This window comes from Saccopteryx leptura, chromosome 1 (assembly GCF_036850995.1).
Source record: "Saccopteryx leptura isolate mSacLep1 chromosome 1, mSacLep1_pri_phased_curated, whole genome shotgun sequence".
In the NCBI taxonomy this organism is placed as follows: domain Eukaryota; kingdom Metazoa; phylum Chordata; class Mammalia; order Chiroptera; family Emballonuridae; genus Saccopteryx; species Saccopteryx leptura.
In genome coordinates, this window is record NC_089503.1 from 258,114,168 (window position 1) to 258,136,493 (window position 22,326).

A 22,326-nucleotide genomic window follows, 5' to 3' on the forward strand; every position below is an offset into this window, starting at 1 on the left:
GTCGGAGAAAGAAAGCGGGGACACAGATGCCACACCCCTTGGCCTGGTCTTCATTTGAAGCCCCTCGACTCCTCACCGCTGGCCAATCGCAGCCCGCCCTGTTCTGAGCGTCGGCCAATGAGCGGCGCTCTTGGGCCGCTTCCGGCTCCGCGCCCCCTTTTGCCCCTTCCCCAGGTCTCCCCGCGACGGGCGCGGCGCGGGGGTGGGCATCAGCTTCGGCAGTCTAGGAGCCAATAAGAAGCGGACTGGGCGTTGATGGACAGGGCCAGCGGCCAGTGGCGAGGCGCTGGCCGCACTTCCCGTCGGGGAGAGAGTGTAATATGGCGAAGACCTACGATTACCTGTTCAAGCTGCTGCTGATCGGGGACTCGGGGGTGGGGAAGACCTGTGTCCTGTTCCGCTTCTCCGAGGACGCCTTCAACTCCACTTTCATCTCCACCATAGGTAGCGGGGCCGGGGGGCGGCCGGAGGCCGGGGCTGGGTGCCCAAGAGAGCCTAGGGCTGAGGGAGCGGTCGGGCCGGACGGATCCAGGGATCTGAGAGGGTTGAGTGGTTCGGAGGAGGGAAAAGAAGCCGCCTCTGCCGCTGTTCAGGGGTTCCTGGGCCATGGTGGGGAGAACCAAGTGCCCATTTTACAGATGAGGCGACTAGGGCGCCAATGCTCAGCCGCTCTTCTGGGAATGTATACTCTGGGCTGGGGTCTTGGCTCCTGTCTTCTCGTTGGGTCCTCGAGCATCTCTTGAAGCTGTTCTCTTAGGATTCCCGTCTTGCAGAAGTAAAACTGAGGCATGGAGAGTTGGCTGTAGGAAAGGACCCATGACATCTGATCTTATTAAGAGTTTACTTTGTGCCAGGAGTTATATGTTGATTATCACACTCTCCAGTCCTCTATGTTGGGTCTGAGCCTGGTCTCACAGGTGAATAGTTTGAAGCTCAGGGACTCGCCCAAGGTCATAGTCTGTAGGTGGCAAAGGTGGGATTTGAATCCATGTATGTCTGACTTCAAAATTCAAGACTCAGCCATCCCAGGGAGAAAAGACAGGCACAGTTGATCCACCTGGGAACCAGAACTCTAGCCCAGTTCTCTTCTGGAATATTCAGGGGTTAAGCCCCTTGTCTCCCATGGGTAAATTTTTTTTTTAGAAGTAATGGTGAGAGGGAGTCCAGAGCCTTTCCTTGCCCTGACTTCTGTCCCACTTGAGGGTCACAGCAATGGCAAATGACAGCTGTCTTCCCCAGGACATGTCATTTCTGAGGAGCTGCTAGGTAAAAGCTTCGGTGAGAAACCAAAATCAGCCGCTGCCACAGACAGCCCTGACTTTCCTATCGCTAGGCCCAGGACACTGGCTGTCACTTTGCAGAACAGCATTTCCTGCAAGGCCAGCCCCCATTGTGGTTTAACAGAAATGGCTTGTTGCTTTTCAGTTCTGATAGCCACAAAAGTGGAGCTTACTTCTCCCCATCCCACAAAAGCAGCTATTGCCCACGTGCAAAGTTTTGACTTGGGAGTAACATCTATCTTGCTCTGTAGTGGGGAAGTAGAAGAACAGTTGCCAAGCCCAGGAGTTGTTTTCGAATGGAGAAAACCTAGGGAACAGTCTCTGTCATGCCCCTTGAACCCAATCAATTTATCTCCTGATCCCCACAATGAGCTGCTGATTGCCCTTCTCCAGGAGCTGCACTTTGCAAAGTAATTAGGTGTCAAGTAGAAGACAGAGGGGATCATCCTACCTGATTTCCAGCTGTTCACTCTTGAACAATCACTTCACCTTTCTGAGCCCTGTTGCCTCAGTTTAGGAGTGATGCTTTCTTTGTGCCTTGCTTCATGCACTGTGTGGTTAAAGATCAGAACTCTACCATGAATAGGGGGTTGTCTCCAATACCTGAGGCTGTCTAGGGGAAGCATTCCTTCTCAGGGCACAGGTGTTTCTGATTCAGTTTGACCATTCACCCAAGGTCAAACTTTGGGATAACCCTTGTGCCCCCACCAATCAGGAAGTGCTGTTAAACACCTGGCAGGCCACTCGCAATTCAGAGCTCAGTTTCCCAGTATCAGATACTTCCTGTCCAGCACAAACACTAGTCATATCAATTCAGGGGTTGGTTTTTTGTTTGGTTTCTGATTCTTGACCAGGAAATCCAAGCTGGCACTTTAGAACTCTGAGGAGAGGCTGGCCTCCACTTAAAGAGGAAACCATGACTTGGGCAAAGTCATCTAGGAAGGTAGAGGTGGCATTTGAACCTAGGATCTCTCCCTCCTGCTCTGTTTCCATATGATGACACTTGTAGCCTTCCTATTGGTCTGTGTCTTTTAGGAAAGTTTAGTATCATCTGACCTGAAAGTTACAGCCTCATTCTTAGCCTTGTAAAATTACATTTCCTAGTTCAATTTGGTGTGTTAAGAAAAGCCAGGAGGCGCCCTGGCCGGTTGGCTCAGCGGTAGAGCGTCGGCCTAGCGTGCGGAGGACCCGGGTTCGATTCCCGGCCAGGGCACACAGGAGAAGTGCCCATTTGCTTCTCCACCCCTCTGCCGCACCTTCCTCTCTGTCTCTCTCTTCCCCTCCCGCAGCCAAGGCTCCATTGGAGCAAAGATGGCCCGGGCGCTGAGGATGGCTCTGTGGCCTCTGCCCCAGGCGCTAGAGTGGCTCTGGTCGCAACATGGCGACGCCCAGGATGGGCAGAGCATCGCCCCCTGGTGGGCAGAGCATCGCCCCACGGTGGGCGTGCCGGGTGGATCCCGGTCAGGCGCATACGAGAGTCTGTCTGACTGTCTCTCCCTGTTTCCAGCTTCAGAAAAATGCAAAAAAAATAAAATAAAATAAAAATTAAAAAAAATAAATAAATAAAAAGAAAAGCCAGGAGGCGAATAGGGCAGAGTGATGTTGTGGGACTCTGCTGATAGAATGGTGCTTCTTGATTTCTTAGATTCCAGTACATCTGTGATTGGGGTAGGTATAGAAAGGGGTGTTACTTGGCTGCTTAGTCCTGAAATGCAACTTAATGCATAACGGGTTCTTCATTGGCACTGAGTACACCTCTGGGTTTTCTTTATAGATCAGGGATTAAGTGGCCGTTCATTTTCTGCCCAGATTACATTTTGCCAAAGCCTGTTCTCATAAGCTCCATCGATTGTGGTGTGAACTTGGCCCTGTGGCTACCAGAATTGGTTCTCCCCAGCCTGGCTCAGCCTCCACCACCTCCTCTGAACCCCATTTGTTTTTTTTTCTTCCTTCCTTTTTTTTTTTTTAATTCAGTGAGAGGAGGGGAGGCAGAGACAGACTCCTGTATGTGCCCCAACCAGGATCCACCCAGCAAGCCCACTAGGGGATGATGCTCTGCCCATCTGGAGTGTGGAGTGTTGCTCTGTTGCTCAGCAACTGAGCTCTTCCTGGTGCCTGAGGAGCTTTCCTCAGTGCTCTGGGCAAATGTGCTCCAATCAAGCTATGGCTGCAAAGGGTGGGGGTTGAGAGGGGAAGGTGTGGAGAAGCAGATGAGCGATTCTTTGTTCGTTATGCCCTGACTGGGAATTGAACCTGAGACTTCCACACCCTGGGCCGACACTCTACCACTGAGCCAACTGGCCGGGACCCATTACTTCTTTTCTTAAGGGAGACGGATGGCTTAGGGGAAAGGGCTGTGTAAACCATGAAGCACAATGTAGATCCCATTGCTCTTAATTCTTCCACGAAGCCATCTTTCCCTCACGCCTGCTGCATGCCAGGCACCCGCCTTGGTATGGGGGCTAGAGAGATGACTCAATGAATCAGATGGAAGCAGAACTGTACAAGGCCTATAGTCAAGGTGTGTGTACAGGACTGGACAGTTGGCTTCTAGAAAGTACATATTCAGCCCCTGCCGCGCCGTCACTGGACGTGCAGCCATAAAACTTTGAGCCCCTGCCCTCCTGGAGTTTGGTCTGCCTGATGGGCACAGTTCAGGTGCAGGCTTATAGTCTATGTGGTCCCAGGACAGAATTAGCATTGCAGTCATGGGTTCTGAGGGTTGAATTCACACCTGAGCCTTACAGCTTCACAGGCAGAGATTTAGAACAAACTCCCAGAGGCAGAGACTGGATTTGGCTTTTACCCCTCACACAGTCCGGTTCGTTCAAATCAGCAGGTTTTGCTCCTAATGTTCACGAAGCAAATAACCGAACAGACACCGTCAGGGATAAGTGCATAAAGGAGAAAAATCAGATGAGGGAGAGAGAATGAAAATGGTCAAGAAGGTTCCTCAGAGGGGGTGATGTGAACCTGAGTGAGTGGAAGGAGTGAAAGCCAGGTGGCTATAGAAGGAAAGACCATTCCCAGGGAAGGAAGAGCAAGCGTAAAAGCCTGAGGCAGAGTATGCTCGGGATGGCTAGGAAACAGCCACATGGGTGGTGTGGCCAAGGGGTGACTGGAGAGAGGGCAGGAGCTATGGGTACTGAAAGGTGACCCCATTAGACAGGCAATGTTTCCACTTTATTTTGGGGCCGAGGGCATGGTGGGAAGCAATGGGAAGGTGTTTTGGGTTTTTGTTACAGTTTTATTGAGATATAATTCACGAACCATACAACTTACCCATTTAAAGTGTACGATTTGGTGGCTTTTACTCTATTCACAGAGTTGTGCAACCACGGCCACCATCAACTAGAACAGGGGTCCCCAAACTTTTTACACAGGGGGCCAGTTCACTGTCCCTCAGACTGTTGGAGGGCCGGACTATAAAAAAACTATGAACAAATCCCTAAGCACACTGCACATATCTTATTTTAAAGTAAAAAAACAAAACAGGAACAAATACAATATTTAAAATAAAGAACAGGTAAATTTAAATCAACAAACTGACCAGTATTTCAATGGGAACTATGGGCCTGCTTTTGGCTAATGAGATGGTCAGTGTCTGGTTCCATATTTGTCAATGCTAGCCGTAACAAGTGATATGACGCGCTTCCAGAGCCCTGACGCGTGCGTCCCGCATCGCTGCGCTTTGTGGCGCCACCACATACAGCACACAGGATGCATCCTGTGCTCTCTCACTGACCACCAATGAAAGAGGTGCCCCTTCCGGAAGTGCGGCGGGGGCGGATAAATGGCCTCAGGGGGCTGCATGTGGCCCACGGGCCGTAGTTTGGGGACCCCTGAACTAGAACATTTTCATTATGCCAGAAACTTAAAACCCCTTAGTCACACCACCACCCTACCCCCACCCCTAGGGTCCCATCTCCTCATTTTTCTTACAGCCCCTGGACTTTCTGCCTCTCTGGATTTGCCTTTTTAAACATTTCATATAAATGGATTCATACAATGTGTGGCATTTTGTGTCTGATTTCTTCCACTCTGCATCATGTTTTTAAGATTTATCTATGCTATAGCATGTGTCAGTGCTTCATTTCTTTTCATGGCTGAGTAATATTCCATTATGTGAATAGACCACATTTTATTTATTTATCTATTCATCCATTGGTAAACCCACTCAAAAGTTTGGAGCAGAGGTTAGCTTGTGATGTGGGTGAGTTTGTGTTTTTGGAGGGCTGGGGTAGCAACAGTGGGAGCCTGGAGAGCAGCCGAGGAGGCTGAGAGGAGGCTGAGAGGTCCTGGGGAAAGGAATGAAAGCCCAGATGGGTAGGAGAGAGGAGGACAGGGGCAGAAAGATTTCTTAGAAGGTGACCTGAAAGTGGTTCTTAAGGGAGAGAGAAGTTTGCCAGGCTGACAGGTGGGCAGAGTGGGGACCACTACAGAGAAGGAACAGTGTCTGCTTAGAGGGCCAGTGGTGGGGTGGTGGGGAGTGTGGGTCTCTGGCCTACAATGGGCTCTGCTGGGCCTGCTCCTCAAGGTCTCCTTTATGGGAGGGAAGAGAGCAAGGCTTTGGCACCTGAGCTACTTAGGTTACTCCACCAGCTCTGCAAGCTGCCAAATTCACTCTGGATAGGTCCTGATTGCCCTCTGAGCCTCAGCTTCCCCTTCCCTGAGATGAGAAAGTTCTCAAGGTACCTACTGATTTGTGTGAAGAGTCCCAGATCCTATATGCCCTGCACTAGCCGTGGCAGCTCTCACCTGCACAGGTTGGAGGCACCCACCTCAGGCACAACTGGGGAAATGAACTGACAGTGATGTTACTTTTTCCCCTTTTCTTTCAGGAATTGACTTTAAAATTAGGACTATAGAGCTCGATGGCAAGAGAATTAAACTGCAGATATGGTAAGTCATCTTTTTCAGGGCCTTCACCCACAGGACACTTGAAGCAGAAGCCCCTGGTGTCCCATCCCACTCCTTGTGACCATGGTCTCCATCTCTTTCTGCCCAGCCTAGACTCTTTCTAAAGAAGCCTCTTTAACTATGCTCTGCTGACTGCTGGAGCCTAGAGTCTTTGTCAGCACCTTCTGGGGCCTGAGCTACAAGTCCGTGTTAGCTCAATGTCTCCATGTGGACACAGCCTGGGTCTGAGCTTCAGAGTGGCCTACTCCTGTTGAACTTGAAGAGAGCCCTCTGGACCTGTTGGTGGTGGAGGCCTCCAGGAGGGCAGGATGCCCCAGCTGGCATTTCCTTCTGAGCTTATCAGCTCACTGAGGAAGGCCTACATCGCTTCCTCTTTTCACTCCGTGAGCAACCCAAGCCTCACTTTCTAACACGTAGATCTGAAACCCCAGAATCAAAAATAAGCTAAGGCCAGGCTCAATGGTGAGGCTTGTTTCCATTCTGCTCACCTAGTGCTGATTTGTGTGCCACATAAAATTGGAGAAGTGTGAGTGCCCAGCACTGATGCTGGTCTGCAGCCCACAGCTCTGGGAGCAAGCTGACCTCAGCTGGTCAGATGCAGGGAAGCCCCGTCTTGCAGCAACATTGCTTGCAGGGAAATATGAGTCCTGTGCAAAAGTCATTTTTTGTAAGGTGACAACATCTCTTCAGTCCAGGAGGGTGCCTTTGGGTGGGAGGGAGTGCTATGAGATGGGCTGTAAAGCTGCCCCCTCCTTCCTACAGTTCAACTCTCCCCCCCCCCCCCCCATCTCAGAGCATGAGCATCAGCCCAGCTTGCTTCATAGGCCCCTCAACCTCGGTGGTGTTCATCTCTGAATCTGATTTCAGAAACAAAAGTTGGATGAGGCCTAAAGCCTTGCCTATCCTACAAAGCACCTAGTCTGTTAGCTCTGGCAGCCTTGTAAGTTACAAGCCATACTTCTCCACTTCCAATTTGTGCTCCCCAAAAGCCTTGGTGCCCAAGTCCAAAGTGAGACTATACTAGTAAGTAGAGTTTTGCTTTCCTTTCCTCCTATCTTCCTGCTTCTGCTCTTAGCAATCTCAGCGGGGTTACTGACTTTTAAAACTTCTACTTTTAAAACTTCTAGACTAGGCCATGTTTGAATAAAGTGATCAACCATGAATGTCGCCTGCTGTTGGCATCAGAAAGTTAGTTTAGCCCCACGTAAGGTAAGTCTAGGCATACAGAGCCTCAGGAGGAGCCCTGGGCTCAAAGAATAAGGACTTAAGTCACCTTTAAGCCAAGCACTGAATACCCTCCATGCCAGGAGCTGGGCTGGGCACAGGCTTGTCTTCCCTGGGTATTGCTTCCATACCAATGAGGAAAGACTTTCTCCCTGGCCTCTACCAAGATGGTGTGAAGGTGCTTCCTGAGTCCCCACTGAGGTCACCTGGCTCACCCTCCCAGTGATGTCTGTGTTCCCATGCCACATGACTAACCCCTTCCATGCTGTGGTCCCAGATTTTTGCAAATAATAACATCTGACGTGGGTCTTCTGTGACCCAGGAACTTCTAGGGTAAAGCCCCAGGAAGCAGAGGTGCAGAAGAAGAGGCTCTGCCTTGTCCCCAGCTCAGAAACATCACCAAGTTCTTAACCTGTCTAAGCCACAGTTTCCTTCTCTGTAAGAATAGGGAGAATAGAGGGCACTGCCCACAGCAGGACAGTGAGTCAGGGTTGACCCATGAGAAAGCCAGGTGCCCATCCTTGGTAAATGCCCCTTGTTCCCACTGTGACAACGTCACTATTATCCCTTCTCCTTGTCTTTAGGGACACAGCTGGCCAGGAACGGTTTCGGACGATCACAACAGCCTACTATAGGGGCGCAATGGTATGGATTGCTGTTTTGTTTTTGTTATTGTTTTTTTGGTGACAGAGACAGAGAGGGACAGACAGACAAGTAAGAAGCATCAGTTCTTCATTGCGGCTTCTTAGTTCATTGATTGCTTTCTGATATGTGCCTTGACTGGGTACTACAGCAGAGTGAGTGACCCCTTGCTCAAGCTGGCGACCTTGGGCTTAAGCCAGCGACCTTTGGGCTCAAGCCAGCGACCATGGGGTCATGTCTGTGATCCCACACTCAAGTCAGCAACCCCACGCTCAAGCCGGTGACCTCGGGGTTTTGAATCTGGGTCCTCTGCGTCCCAGTCCGATACTCTATCCACTGCGTCAGCACCTGGTCAGGCTGGATTGGTATATTCTGTTTTCAGGTCAAAGTGAAAGTTACTGCTTGGATATCAAAACCGGGTTGTTTCTGAGGAGCCCCACGCTCTGGGGGCTTGGTCCCAGGTTAGTTTACGGCAGCGGTTCTCAACCTGTGGGTCGCGACCCCGGCGGGGGTCGAACGACCAAAACACAGGGGTCGCCTAAAGCCATCGGAAATACATATATGTGTGGTGAAAATTAAAAAGGGGGGTGAGGGTAGGTGGAGGTGGGCAAATGTACATATATGTATTTCCGATGGCTTTAGGCGACCCCTGTGTTTTGGTCGTTCGACCCCCGCCGGGGTCGCGACCCACAGGTTGAGAACCGCTGGTTTACAGGAAAGACTATGTGCTCCTCCCTTATAAACATATCTCCCTTTCTGGCCTCAGAGACAATGCAATGTTTAAGGGATCCTAATTCTTTAGGAATGAAGGAGGACACAGGAAGCCGGTTCTTCCAGGTGAGGTCCATGAAATTGGAGACGGCATGCCCCAACACTTAGGAGCGTTCACTCACCCTGTGTCAGTCTCTATGGAATTTGTTACCGAAAACTTGAAGATGGTCCAGGAGCTGACTTGCTCTGGGTTGCTGGCCATCACAATTGTTGCCTGGGCCTGAGGCAGGGAGACATGATCAGAAGACTGGTTGTCATCTCTCAAATATTTTTACTGAGCACCTTCTGCAGGCTAGGCTTGAACTGGATGCAGGGGGAGACTTGGACTGGGCCAGGGACTTGCCCGTGAGGGCGCTGAGCTTATTATGCATGCGTGAGGTATGTCCACATGCTCGGGCCAGAGGGAGAGACACAGACCCCCAGGACTGGCTCAGCACCCTGGTCATCCTCTGGCTCTGTCTCCTTACTTACAAAGTAGAACAGAATAGTTTTATGTCCCAGGCCACTAGGAAGAAAAATGGCCATCTCCCCATTTCCAGACCCCACCACACCCACACGGTGTACCCTGTCATTTAACTGCAGAGACACCTCTTCCCTCCAGTGGGCCATAAGCTCTGTGAGGGCAGGGCCTGGCCGTGGTCCCTGCCACATGCCCTGTGCCTGGACTGTGCTGAGTGTACAGTGGGAGCTCAGGAGATGCTGACGCACTGCAGCAGTGAATGGAGGCATTAAGTATTTAGAGTGTCCCACACAGCATCTGAAACATAATAGAAACTCAGTCACAAGGATTGCAACCTTAGCTGTCCTCATTAAAATTAATTTACTAATTTCCCCCTTGCTGTGCTCTGGTGGGGCGGAGACCTCAGGACACCAGGGTCCTGGGGAGCTTTCGCTGTGTGGCCACAGATAGGCCCTATCCTTCTCTAGGCTGAAATTATGACCCCCGCCCCCTTCACCAAGCCCTTCCCTGTGTCAGGCACTGGGCACAGATCTCAGCCCTAATTCCCTGACTCCCTTGAGTGTGGGTGCTACGATTATCTCCATTACATAGGTAAGGAAGCTGAGGCTCGGCCCCATTGCATGGCTGGCTTAAATTCATGCAGAGAGTATGTGGCTGGGTCAGTCCTAGCAGGTTTTTTCCAGTGCCCCCGTCTTTAGCCCACCCCTGACCAGGCTGGACTGAGCCATCAATAAGACATTGTCCAGCCCCAAGATGACTGTAGCTTGTGATCCTTCTAGACCTGCACTAATCTATACAGAAGCCACTAGCCATGTGTGGCTATTTGAATTTAAGTCAGTTAAAATAGGAAATTGAGTTCCATAGTCTGACCACATTTCAGGTGTCCTGGAGCCATATGTGGCCAGCAGCAACCTCACAGGACAGTGCAGACAACATTGCTACCATTGCTGCCCCATCATCCTCTCTGTGGTACTAAACCATGGAGTCTCAAAAATGGGAACAGTGGATGTCTGGTGTCCTATCGTCAGCTTACAAACACCTATGAGGAGCAGTGCCCAGACAGGCCAGGAAATGGTCACTGGGAGCACCAAGGGAATGTCAGGGAGGATCAGGAATAGGGTGACACCGTGTTTTCCAGGTACTTCTGCTGTTCCTGATAGAGAGCTCTATCCTCTGCCTCCCCCCTCTGTGACTCCCGTCCACAACCGCTACTATAGGTAACAATCCAGGGCCTTGGAATCTTGACACATGGTGGCAGTGAGAATCCTAGGGGCTACTCCCTAGATAAAGGGGTGGAAAGGCCTTACTTAGTGTGTTCTTATTTACCTCAGTTTTACAGCTAGACGGACTAATAACAGTTAATCAGTAATATAGCATGTTTATTCCTGGTTACAACCTCACAGCCCTTTGGCATTTTTGCCCCTGATATGGGAAGTGCAGCTACTGAGAGGGACCTCACTACGCTCAACTCCTAGAGTCTGCCCGCCAGCGTCCTCTGCTCGTGCGGGCCTTGGCCAGGCGAGGCAGGCATCAGGTCCACTAAAACCTCTAAGCCAAGGCCTCCCGTCAGCAGTCTCCATTCAGTTCCCCAGGAGACCGCTGAGGGAGGGCCCCAGAGGGTAGTTTTGAGAGGTCGTGGCCATGGCAAGGTGTAAGGCCGCTGTGCACATCCTTAAGATCACAGTGGGGATCTGGCCGTGCTGGGGCTTTCTTGCTCTGCCTTCATGGTGTCACACCCTCCCCCCAAGGCTCTCCACCCAGTGCACACAGCTCAGTGTTCTTACTCTGCAAGCTTAGGTGGCCAGCCTCTCAGACAAGGTCTTGACCACACCGGAGGTTGTGGATTCAGGGCTGGGCCCTGAGAGTGGGTTTGGAGGCAGGACAGCCAAGACCGTGTGCCCCAAGTCCAGGTGCTGGGCTGCACTGGGATTGCAATGGCGCGGCAGGCTGATTTGCCATGGGCACCCTCAAGATTGCTGGGGCAGCATGGGAATCAACCAGGGCTGGCCCTGAGCATTGTTTGGTCCTGAGGATGACCCAGAGAGGTTCCTCCCTGAAGCCAGTGTCTTCAGCTCCTCCACGGTTAGCCCCACCTGGGCTCGATGTTAAAGGTCATTTTTCTCTGTACCTTTGTTTCCCCTCTAACAAACGGGGTATTTGCCCTTCTCAGTGATGGTGAGATCATGGGCTCAGGTGGAAGCAGGCTTACTCTGCAGCTCTTTGGGGACCCATGGACCGAACCCAGACACTCACGCATTGGTTATGGAACCACTTGGCTTCGGTGCTGCCCAGCCCTATGCTTGAAACCCGCCCCCACCCCCAACTTTGGTGGGATACCTGGGCAAGGCACAGGGATATCAGGATCAGGCCACGAGGGTTCAGACCCCAGTTGTGCCCTTTACTGTCTCATGGGATGAGAGACAGACCTAGCCCTGCCACCCCATAGCCTTAGGCTCTCATCCAGAGTGGGGGTGGGTAGACTACCTGACGGGCATGTGAAGCTTTAGGGAGGCCCCACTACAGTGCCTGGCACATAGGTGCCTGCTGATGGGCACTGCACCCAGTGGAGGTGGCATTAGCTGAACCCGGGAGGTAACTTGGGCCAGGGCAGGGAGATGAGTGAGGATGTGGAGGAAGCCATGCACAGCAGAGGGTTGGCATGGGGGGAACACAGAGGCACCAGGGCTGTGAAACGCTATGTCGGGTTGGGGGGCTGCAGGACATGAAGCTGAGAGGTTGGCAGAACTTTGGGACTGCCGGGGCACGTGGGTTGTACTTAACTGCCTATGAGGAGCCAGCAAGGTTGTTTGTGAACATGGGTATGGTAGGGTCTGGTCTATGGGGTGAAGGGTCAGTGTGGTGGCTGAGGGGGCAGGACTGGAGCCTGGGAGACCAGGGAAAGGCTGGTGCTAGAGCCCAGCAGAGGAAGAGCCCTGGGATGGAGAGGAGGGAGTTGTGGGAGGGTGTCATATCAGGTCCCTGATGCTCTTCCCCTCGCTGGGTCTTCCCCTCAGAGCACTTGCAGCTTGTCTAGAATGCATCTCTGTCTCCCTCTGCTCAGGGCATCATGCTGGTCTACGACATTACCAATGAGAAGTCCTTTGACAACATCCGGAACTGGATTCGAAACATTGAGGAAGTAAGGCTTGAGGGCCCCATCCACAGATGGAAACTTCCCACCTGTCCTGTCCTGGGTTCTCACCCTGGAGCCTTCTGGTTTACAGATGAGATCACTGAGGCACAAAGACACCCACAGTGAACTAGTCCAGAGCCCCATAGCTAGGGACGTAGCCAAACAGGGACTGGAACCCAGGCAGTTGGCACTGGAGACCACACTGGCCTAGTCTGGTCTATGGCTCTGAGAGCCCATTTCCCATCTGGGCTGTTTGGTTTGGCAATGTCTTGGTTGTAAGAGAGGTGATACTCAAGCTCTCAGTCACTGTGAGCATTTGATGTTTTCTAAAAAAGGAAGATTCTAGAATTAGCATGACCCTTGTCTTTGGAGGGTGTGGTGAGAAGCTATATCAGGTATACTTTGAGCCACAGCAGACGTGGGGTATGAGCTAGTGTGAGCTCCCGTGTTCAGGCCTGCAGAACTCAGACGTCAGCTAACTCAAAGGGAGACCTTGAACCATGACGGGAGGGGAAGGTAGCCAGCCCCAGCTGCCTGTCCCAAAGCTAGTGTCACTTTCCTGCTCCCCAAAGAGTTTATCTCCAAAGCCTTCCTGGACAAAGGCACTTCAGCTTTCAATTACTCCGCAGGTGGGGCATCAGGTCTGAGGTGTGGCCAGAGGACTTTCCCCTCTTGGACAGCCACAGCAAAAGTTTACTCATTGCTGGCCCAGTGTGTATGAGCAGTTGCATTGGGCCTCCTCCCATATGACTTCATTTGCTGTCAGTAGGTTGTGCCTGGCTGAGGAGAAAGAATTGCCCCCACTCGTGGGGGTTCTTTGTGAAAGCTCTTTTTTCTGTTCAGCAGAGAAGAGGACCTTTCAGTTGACCGGAAGTTAGGGACCCTCACAGGGCATTTTAATGAGATCAGTTCTGACCCTCAGCAGGAGGGTCCTGTCCAGTGCCTCAGGCCTTCAGGAATCCAGGGTCATGGCAGTGAGGAAGGGGGTGGGTGGGACAGAGGTGCCATTTTCAGGTGTGAGGGCAGAGTTAAGGGAATGCCAGGTGATGGCAAAGCACCCATGGCTGCCACCACCCCAGCATGGCTCATTTCCAGAGCCCAGAGAGAGTGAGCCGGAGCAGGACAGAAGCATTTGGGGCCCCGGCAAAGGAACCTGGAGGGAAAGAGGGAGGTGAGCAGGGGTACCTCCCATAGACCCCACCAGGATCCCAGGGACAGACACAGGAACCTGGTTGATACAGCCCACACAGAAGCCGTCCTCAGCAACCTGAAAGCATGCACTTGGCTAGAGAAATAGTCTAAACCCTGAACTTAGCCCTGGCATTGTCTTAGTGACACAGGACAGCCCCCTCAGGTTCTCTGAGCTTCAGCTTGTCATCTGCACAAGGGTATGTCTAGCAGTCCTGACCCTACCACACTGATTTCTGAGGTTAGGCCACAAGTTGGCCCAGTCTAATTGTGCCTCTCACCTCCCCATCTGTCCTCTCCCCAGCACGCCTCTGCGGATGTTGAAAAGATGATACTTGGAAACAAGTGTGATGTGAACGAAAAGAGACAAGTGTCCAAGGAACGGGGAGAGAAGGTGGGCATGGTGGCCTTCTTGGGCCTGGCACTGCTAGGCTCCTTGGAACAGGGCAACTTCAGGATTTTGGGTTTCCCTGCATGGAGCCCAGGTCTTTGGTACCCCACAGGGTTTTCTGATTGCTCACTAAACCCCTTAGAATCTTGACAAGTCTATGGTGACCTACCACCCTAGCTTGTCCAAGGCTGGGAGTCCCAGGATGCAGGACTTTACTGGGCCAAAGGGGATGAGTCGGTTGCCCAGTGGAGCACATGACATGAGAAGAGAGAGGGGTTTCAGGCTAACGACTGCGAGCACTGAGGGTTTCTAGACTGTGCTGTGCATGTTCCTACATGGTGTCTCATGGGAACCTATAGAGGCCCCAATGAGCAGAGGATAGAGCCATGGTTTGAGCAAGGCCCTCTCCACCCTCCTTCCAGGGACAGTCACTGTCTGCTTCCACTGGTGACTCCAGGGAGCAAATCCACAGCCCCCAGACCATCCCCTCATCACTGTCCCCCCTCCCCTCAGGGTGCTTCCTGGGTGTCAGGACAGCTGGCATCTGACGTGTGTGCCTGTATATGTCTCCCCCCCCCCCCCCTCTTACAGCTGGCCCTGGACTATGGAATCAAGTTCATGGAGACCAGTGCAAAGGCCAACATCAACGTGGAGAATGTGAGTCCCAGGCCCACAGCACCAGCCCCTTCAGGCTTAGGGTCAGGTCGCACCCTTCAGGATGGCTCTGACGCAGGGTTTGACCACAGGCTACGTGTTGCCCTGTTGGTTATCCATCCAAGAGACATTTTCTGGGCAGGATCATGTTCCAGTCCCCTTAAAAAGCACAGCTGGCCCCAGGGTATTATCCCCTTCCATCTCTCCCCACCCCCCACTTCTTGTGTTCTGATGTCAGCAGGCACATTGTGATGGCTGGGCACCTAGGACATTATCTCACTCGCTCTTAGGGAACCCTGAGAAGCAGACAGGGTCTTGCAGATGGGAAAACTGAGGCTTGGAGTCGCAGGTGGCTAGCCCAGCTTTGGTAGGTGCTCTGGGCCATGCCATCCACACAGACAGGTCCCAGTTGTAAGCCCAGATGGAGTAGGGAGCCTTGGCCAAACCATGACTGAGGCCACCCTTTCCTCTCCACAGGCAATGCCAGCCTTGCTGCTGACATGCCTTCCCGTTTGTCCCACTACCCCAGTGATCTGTCCAAAACATCATTTGCGTCACTGCCAACCTCAGCCCCCTACCCCTGGCGTGAGAAGCCCTACCCAGCAGCTCCCAGCTGTGTGTGCGGCCCATAGACCAGTCCTCGCCCACTGCTATCCATCCTGGGCCACCTCTGAGCCTTTGCTTATGGTCCCTTCCCTTGCACCCCCTTTTCCATCAGGGCCTGGCCCCAAGTGGCCCTTCTCCAGGCAGCCTCCACCATCCCCACTCAGGTCTACCACTTTGGGTCCCCAGCACCCCATCCCCTCTCCATGACAGAACTTTCCACATCACATGAGTGTTTGCTGAGACTGCCCCTCCTACCAAACCAGGAGCCCCTCAAGTGCAAGGGCTGGGGCTGAGTCATCCCTCTGTGAGGCCTTGGGGGAGAGGGTGGTTTATAAGTGTTTGTCAAAAGAGCAGACGAGGGAAGAGAAGAGAGGGTTAGGAGGCTGCACCAGAGGCAGCAGCCTGGGCTCAGGCCAGCTCAAGCATTCATTGTTCCTAGAAGACAGCCCTTTCATCCCAGCCCTTCCAAGCCTCTCTCCCAGGCAAGGGCCCAAAATGAAACCTGTTTGGCCAACGAGCTGCGTATCTTTCTCTGCCCTGCCCCTAACCATCAGAAAAGGGGCAAAGCGGGCAGATAGAGCCCAGGTGTCAAGGATAGGCTCTCCTCCTGGATCCTTTCAGACTGGTCAGTTAACCTCTGGATGTCTTGGGACAAGTGACTTGGTCCCTTCAGGCCTCATTTTCCTCCCTGACCAATCAAGGGAAGGTGGTGGTCTTGGCAGTGGAGTAGGAGATGGGGCTGGACAGGTGAGCCCCTGCCCTGCTGTCCCACCATACCATCCCTAGTGGCATCCAGGGACCAGCAAGCCCCCATCTGCTTTCTGCTGCCAAGGCATTGACAACATGCTTATTCCACAGGCGTTTTTCACTCTCGCCAGAGACATCAAAGCAAAAATGGACAAAAAATTGGTGAGTGTGTGTCTTTCCCTATCCCTGAATGGTTCCCCAATTGGAGCCTGCTGTTTTCTGCCTCAGTGGTGTGACTCACACTCAGGCAGATCCTGCATTTTGGGGCAGCCGGACCCAGTCAGGCATGGCTAGGAAGGTGGAGGAATAGCAGCTGTGGTCAGGGCATCAGCTCCCGGACATGCTCATCTAGTCTGTTCTTTCTCCTTGGCCCAGAGCTGCTCAGCTTCAGTCTGTGTCCAGGCAGAGAAGGCCCTGCCTGCTGAGCGCATTGGCTGGGAGGGGACACGTACCTCAATTCTGCTCGGGAGGCAACAGCCCCCAGCATCACTTCCTGAGAGTCTGGCAGGTTGATAGCCATTTTTCCTTCCCACTAGCCGCAGTTCTGCAGGTTGTGATGGCTCTGAGACCTCCAGGAGATCCTACCTAAATCTCTTTATCACCCTTTCATTTATTGCTGGCTTTTTTGCTCTCTACACAAGCATCTCTTAGACCTTAACGCTCCGCAGAGTTAGTGTTTACATGGTTGAGTCTGACAGCTCGTTTGTACTTTGGGTGTGCTTAGCACCCAAAAGCTGTTGTGAGAGTTGCCTGGGAGCCTCATTCCAGTGGCCACTCTATCCCAGGCGCTCTGCATGGCCCATTTAGGTCTCTTCACACGAGCGTACGTATGACACAAAACACCGTTCAGGTAGGTCACCTGATTTTTTACAACTGTGATTTTTTTTTCTCTTGAGTGTAATAGCAAAATTTTGGTTCTTAATGGTTCGTCTGACTCACTTTTGCCCACTGGCAGTCACACTGAGCATCACAGTGACACTGCCTGTGCTTCTGGTCCTGGTCTGTTGATTGCCTCCAGCACATGCCATATCCTGTTAGGGGCACAGATCACGAAGTGCTGATGTGCAGCCATAATCCTTGTGATTTCTCTTCTTTTTTTTTGTTTGTTTGTTTTTTTGTATTTTTCTGAAGTTGGAAACGGGGAGGCAGTCAGACAGACTTCCGCATGCGCCCGACCAGGATCCACCCAGCATGCCCACCAGGGGGCAATGCTCTGCCCATCTGGGGCGTTGCTCTGTTGCAACCAAAGCCATTCTAGCGCCTGAGGCAGAGGCCATAGAGCCATCCTCAGCGCCCGGGCCAACTTTTTTTTTTTTTTTTTTTTTTTTTTTTTTTTTGCTCCAATGGAGCCTTGGCTGGGGGAGGGGAAGAGAGAGACAGAGTGGAAGGAGAGGGGGAGGGGTGGAGAAGTAGATGGGCGCTTCTCCTGTGTGCCCTGGCCGGGAATCGAACCTGGGACTCCTACACACCAGGCCGACGCTCTACCACTGAGCCAACCGGCCAGGGCCTCTCTTTTTCTTAATGGAATTGCAAATCACTGACTAAATTCCTACCCATTTCCTGCCATCGTTGTGTTTATATTTAGCATTGTAGTCCTCTACCATTTTTATTATATGTCATACAACATTGTGTAAGTTTGCAGTTTTCAGTGGTAGCTTGATACATTAATATGTTGCAATGCGGTTACCATGGTAGCATTAGCTGACACCTCTGTCACTTCATGTAATTATTACTGCTTTTTTGTGTTGAGAACAATTAAAGTCTAGTCTCTTAGCAACTTGGAAGTTTAAAATGTAGTATTGTTGACTCTAATTACAGTGCTTTTCATTAGATTCCCCAGGACTTTTTTATCTACCAGTTGCAAGTTCATGTTTATCATCACTGATACAGCCAGTTCAGCCCACTCCCGTCTTGTCTTGAAAGTGTCACAGAAAGCTGGTCTCTGCGGGTGTCTACCCCACTCCCAAGACCTCAGGCATCCTCCCCTCAACGTGACGCAGTGCTTCTCACTGTGCTGAGCAGACTGCACATGCGGTACCAGCCTGCCTAGGCCTCGTGCTCTGACTGCTGCCACCCGCTTCACCTTGTCACCTTGCCACCTTGCTGTTCCCTCTCACCCCCTGTGCTCCAGCCAGGCATGTCTTCTTTGTTCTTGGCACAGCCTCTGTTTCTTTGGGCTTTCCTTCCCCTCTACCTGGGGTGCTCCCCCCTCATTAGTTTCCTAGGGCTGCCATGACAAATTCTCATGACAGACTTTACGGCTTACACCACACAACAGTCATTACTTTGATCTCCTGGAGGTCAGGAAACTGAAGTGAGTCTCACTGGGTTCAGATCAAAGTTGTCAGCAGGGCCAAATTCATTTCTGGAGGCTCTGGGAAGGAGCCATGTTCTTGCCTGTCAGTTTCTAGAGGGCACCGCCTCCCTTACCTTAGAGCCAGTCCCTTCATCCTCAGAGCCAGCTGCTCCACACCTCCCAACCCTGTGTCCATCTCACCTCTCAGCTGAGAAGTACTCTGCTTTTGAGGATTCACAGGGTTAGGTAGGGCTCGCTCGGATGCTGTCCTGTCTCACCTCAGCCACATCTGCAGAGTCCCTGTTGTCACGTCAGGTACCATGTGCACAGGTTCCAGGGATTAGGGTGCAGACAGATGGCTTTGGGGGCTGTTCCTGTGCTTACCACACACCTGGCCTGTCCCAGGTCTCACTTCCTCATGCCATGCGGTCTCTGACATCACCATCAAAGCATACCTCCACCCCTTGCCCTGCCTTTCCTCTCATTCCTCACCATGGTGGGAAATCACCACCCTTTTGTTTTCTGGCATAATTTCTGTCCTCACAGTGTGAGCTTCCCAAGGCAGGGGCGCTTGTTTGCCACCACATGCCCAGGGCCCACCCAAGTGTCTGACACAGCAAAGGCATTCAAGAGTTATTGTTAAGTGAATTCAAGTTTTACCTAAGAGCTGAAAGATGAGAAATAGTCAAAGAAAAGGGGACTGAACTTTTCCAAACAGGGTGATGTGGGAGAAAATAGGATTTACATTACCAGAGTTGGTAGGGACCAGATCACAGAGGCTTCAAATGCTGGGTGACAGATTTGGGCAGCCCTCTGAAAACAGTGGGGGCACTGGTGTGTTTTCAGTAAGGCTTGAGTGGACAAGGTCAGGGTTTCTGGTTTATGTCACCCGCAGCAGAGTGGAAAGTGGACCAGGGGGAAGTGGTAAGCCTGAGGCTTAGCACAGAGACACAGACCATCCAGTTGTGAGTGGCATTGGGACCTTATATTCAGTCCTCCAACCCCCACATTCCAAGGGACAGAGCCTGCTGCCCCTTGGCTGCCTTCACTGGTAGGTGTAGAAAGGAGGGCAGGATGGGTGAGGAGAGAGAAGGAAGTAGGGGAAAGAGTAAGATGGGTGAATAAATGGAAAGGTTTTGAGGAGATGAATGAAAGGAGGGTGAGTGGGTGAATAAGTAATTGCACAGTGGTTGGAAGGGTTGGTGGGTAGTAGAAAACGTGTATCTGGGTTTGTGAAGGATGAATTGTCAGTTGGAAGTGACAGCTGGATACATACGTGATGGAAAGGGATGGTTGGGTGGGTAGATGGATGGAAGAGAATGCACAGACGTATGGGTGATAGCAAGAGGATGGATGGTGGATGAAAGGAGATGGCTGGATAGAAGGAAGAGAAGAGACAATATGGCTAGTTTGAAAATGAAGAAGGATGGATGGATGGATGGATGTTTGGAAAGGGATGTATAAATTGGTGGTAGTTGGAAGGGGATGGATTCATTGGTGTTTGGTTGAAAGTGATGGGTGGTTGGATAGATGGATGATGGATAGATTTGCAGTTGGATGATTGGGTGGAAGGAGATGAACGGATGCGTGATTGGATGATGGACAGGAGGGGGTGGATAGACTTGCAGATGGATGGTTGCTTGGTTGGCTGGCTAGTTGGTTAAGAGACATAGTGCTGATGCTCCGCCATAACCTCAGAAAACCTCTTATGACTTCAGGAAGGCAACAGCCCCCAGGGAAGCAACCAGGGAGTCAAAATCACACCAGACCAGCAGAAGAAGACCAGCTTTTTCCGATGTGTTCTTCTGTGAGGAACGCCGCCTTACTCTGAGCCTTGCTCAGCAAGCTGACTGTGCCTGTCCTGAGTGAGCCCCTCGCTCAGCTGGGGCCTCCCCTCTCCAATGCCCCTGCCGCGGCCACCGGGCCCAGGGCCACCAGAACACAATTGAGAAATTGTTTATTTTAGTAACTGTCTGATCTTTTCAACTTTGGAGATGGACTAAGTTAAGGATTTGCTATTTTTCCTGCGCTGTCCACCGAACCGGCCCATGCATTGTGTACCTGGAGAGAAAGGTGCAGACAACTAACCGCCAACAGGGACCAACACGGTGGGCCCCCTCTCTGGGGCGTGACAGAACTAAAATCCCACCGCAAAGCCTATCTACATCTCCCACCACAGAAGCCAGCTCCCCAAAAGCCAGTAGTGGTCCCAGGAGTGCTGAGCTCGCACCCTCAGTGAGGTGACCCACACCAGGCCCAGGAAGTGCCGACACATCTGATGTCCACTCACCTTTTCTCTCAGTTTTGGACAAGTGACAAAACCATTTTGTTTCTTTTTTCCCCCTTCCCTCCTTTTGACTCTCAAACCAAAGGGAAGCACAAATTAAGGAAATCCTGTGTAAGCGTTCAGCAGGAAAAGAGGAGTGGAGGGCCTTCCCTGTTCACAGCCAGCCTCGGGCGTGGTCAGCGGGCCCCAGTGGTCCCTGTCTGATCACTGAGGGGACTCCATGCATCCCATGGGTGACCCCAAAAACACAACCACACACCGTTCACCTGCAATCAGGGTGTCCTCACCCACTAAACAACCCCCACTCCTCTTTGTCCTCCCAGTCTCCAAATCGGACATTCTTTCTAGCTGAGATTTTTATTTTTCCAGATCTGTAGTGCCATGAAGTGATTCCACCTTTGATTTTCAGCGGCAGGACCAGGTGACCAGGGACACTTGTGCGCCTATGGCTGCATGTCGAGAGCATGAAGTGTCCATGGCGACAGCCTGACCACAGAGCCAGGCTGGTTTTTAACTGCTGTTATTGATTCTGTGTTGACAGCTCTTCCTTCCCGTAGATGGTGTGCAGTTGAGACCAGGTCACCAGGTCCAAGGGGTGTCACCAGGAAGCCTTCATATTTTTTTTATTACTCCCACCCCCAAGCTGCTGTCCACCCAAGCCATTGGTGTCATAATTTCCTTTTTGAATTAAAACCAAGGTACCAGCCATAGTTCTGTTCCCTGGAATCTCTTAACATGCTCTGTTTACATCAATAAATACGGTTGAGGACAACAACAAATTAAAGCTCATGTTAAAGTTCATCTGTTTTTATATCCACAGTTACCTGTAGGTAGACAAATGTGGCCCAGTATTGGGTGGAGGGTTCACATAATGCCTGTTATTTAAAACAGCCCAGGCCGGCAGGGACCTCAGATCTGGACAGGATCAAAGTAGAGGAAGCATGTAGCAGCAGGCCTTTAGACATGCCAGTAATGTCTACACTGCAGGTCCAGCCCCCCCAACTCCAGTCTGCGTTCTAGACCACCATGTTGACCTGCTTGCTATCCCAATTCAGAATGATATCTGATCAGCGCCATAAATGTAGCACAGCCAAGAGGAGATGATACTGTTGCCATAATATTGACTTGGAAAATTAAACCTCCTACCCTCACCCAGCTCTGCCCCCACCTCACAGGAAAACAGGGTTTACCAGGTCTCACACTAAACCTGCTTGGTCAACATCAGATCCCTCAATGCCACAAGATTCTCTCATCTTGGTCTCTGTTGGCACCTGTGTGCCGCGTTGCACACTCAGCTCTGAGACCTCTTTCTCGCCTTGGGTGCACCCCTGACCCCCATCCCTGAGATCCTGCTTTCCCTGGGTTCTGGCACATAGCTCAGCCACCATTTGCCTCTTCTCCAGACTGGCCCCAATGGGTTTCTTTTATTCTGTACGGTCCCCAAGACCACTCCAGGTGAGTGCTTCACTGGGACTTGGCATATAGCTAATGTATTGCAGCCACAGGATACACAGGGAAAGGCATGGCATGGGGCCACATCCAGAGGAAGCCAGGTGCAAGCTTCCAGGAGGCCTCCGAATGGGGTCACTCTTAGTTCCTTCATTGCCAAGCTGTGACAAGTCGTGTGATGTCTGCCATGGTACCCCTTGGAGACTCGGTACCCAGGGTTTTATTGGGGCTGGTCACACAGGCCCCTCGCCTGGTATGTCCCAAATTCCAGCAGCCTA

General features: G+C 51.8%; 1 protein-coding gene across 1 annotated transcript; it reads left to right on the forward strand.

The window, feature by feature from the left end:
* RAB8A (RAB8A, member RAS oncogene family) lies at positions 1-21,383 on the forward strand. Its single transcript, XM_066348617.1, has 8 exons — positions 1-444; positions 6,122-6,182; positions 8,009-8,069; positions 12,359-12,436; positions 13,923-14,012; positions 14,601-14,666; positions 16,128-16,178; positions 20,031-21,383. Exons 1-8 carry the CDS (start codon positions 321-323, stop codon positions 20,121-20,123), a joined length of 624 nt encoding a protein of 207 aa, XP_066204714.1. The 5' UTR covers positions 1-320; the 3' UTR covers positions 20,124-21,383.
* The last annotated feature ends 943 nt before the right edge of the window (positions 21,384-22,326 follow it).

Excerpts from the sequence above, each read along its gene's own strand:
- RAB8A (XM_066348617.1), top strand. The coding sequence starts at position 321 with ATGGCGAAGACCTACGATTACCTGTTCAAGCTGCTGCTGATCGGGGAC. Across the intron at positions 6,183-8,008 it reads AGAATTAAACTGCAGATATG|GGACACAGCTGGCCAGGAAC; the intron begins GTAAGTCATCTT and ends CCTTGTCTTTAG. Across the intron at positions 14,667-16,127 it reads CCAACATCAACGTGGAGAAT|GCGTTTTTCACTCTCGCCAG; the intron begins GTGAGTCCCAGG and ends CTTATTCCACAG.